General features: G+C 70.7%; 1 protein-coding gene across 2 annotated transcripts in view; it reads right to left on the bottom strand.

The window, feature by feature from the left end:
- Positions 1–715, bottom strand: part of RAB6A (RAB6A, member RAS oncogene family) — a 78021-nt gene extending 77306 nt beyond the window's left edge. The window contains exon 1 of one of the 2 annotated variants that reach the window (XM_068554833.1): positions 175–715. In XM_068554833.1, coding sequence (XP_068410934.1) covers positions 175–244 — 70 coding nt within the window. In that variant the 5' untranslated portion in view covers positions 245–715. The remainder of the gene's footprint in view (positions 1–174) is intronic. The other variant, XM_068554832.1, reaches the window with a different exon arrangement.
- Positions 716–752: the final 37 nt, after the last annotated feature.

The following is a 752-nucleotide window of genomic DNA, read 5'->3' as shown; positions in this document are numbered from 1 at the left end:
GGCGAAGAGGAATGTGTGGCTAACAGGGGTCGGCGAAGAGGCTCAAGGGCTAGGGGGTGGAAGGAAGCGCGACCGCGAGGCCCGCAGGGAGCCTCCGCGGACAGAAGGGCCGCACTGGGGGCGGTGCGGGGAAGCCACTGCCAGCTGCCAGGAGTGGGGGAGCCGCGCACTCACCGCTCTGCTCCCCTAGGAACACCAGCTTGAATTTCCTCAGCGGATTCCCGAAGTCTCCGCCCGCGGACATGATGGAGCCGGAGGAGCTGCCGCCGCCTCAGCCCAGAGACCTCTCAGACCGACGCCGCTCCAACCGGTTGACGGGGAGGCTAGAGGAAGGGTCGGCGCCGAGCTCTCTCGGCCCCTGCAGGGCCCGGCAGCGGAGCAAGGCTGGAGAACAAGGCTCCTCTCACAGGCAGCCGTCGCCGCCGCCTCCCCTCGGAGTCGCCTAGCACCGAGCGAGGCCCGCAGCTGCGAAAGGAAGGAGGGCGGTGTCGGAAGCAGCCAGGGGTGTGCTCGGGGGTCCCGAGGCTAGAGCCGTTCCCCTCTCAGCACCCGGCACAGAGACTGAGGCGAGGGTGGCGGAGCCGGAGCCGCAGACGCGCCTGGGACCTCTCACACGCAGCGTTCCAGCTCCACAGCTGCCACCACCGCAGCCCAACCTGCTGAGTGCGCGAGCCTGTGGCGCGGCGCGGGGCGAGCCCGGGCGCGAGCCTGCCGCCCAGCCAGCCACGGCGTACGTACGTGCGTGCGTGCGT

Source organism: Eschrichtius robustus, chromosome 11 (genome assembly GCF_028021215.1).
Source record: "Eschrichtius robustus isolate mEscRob2 chromosome 11, mEscRob2.pri, whole genome shotgun sequence".
NCBI classification, from domain to species: Eukaryota; Metazoa; Chordata; class Mammalia; order Artiodactyla; family Eschrichtiidae; genus Eschrichtius; species Eschrichtius robustus.
This window is presented reverse-complemented; position numbering and strand designations above follow the sequence as displayed.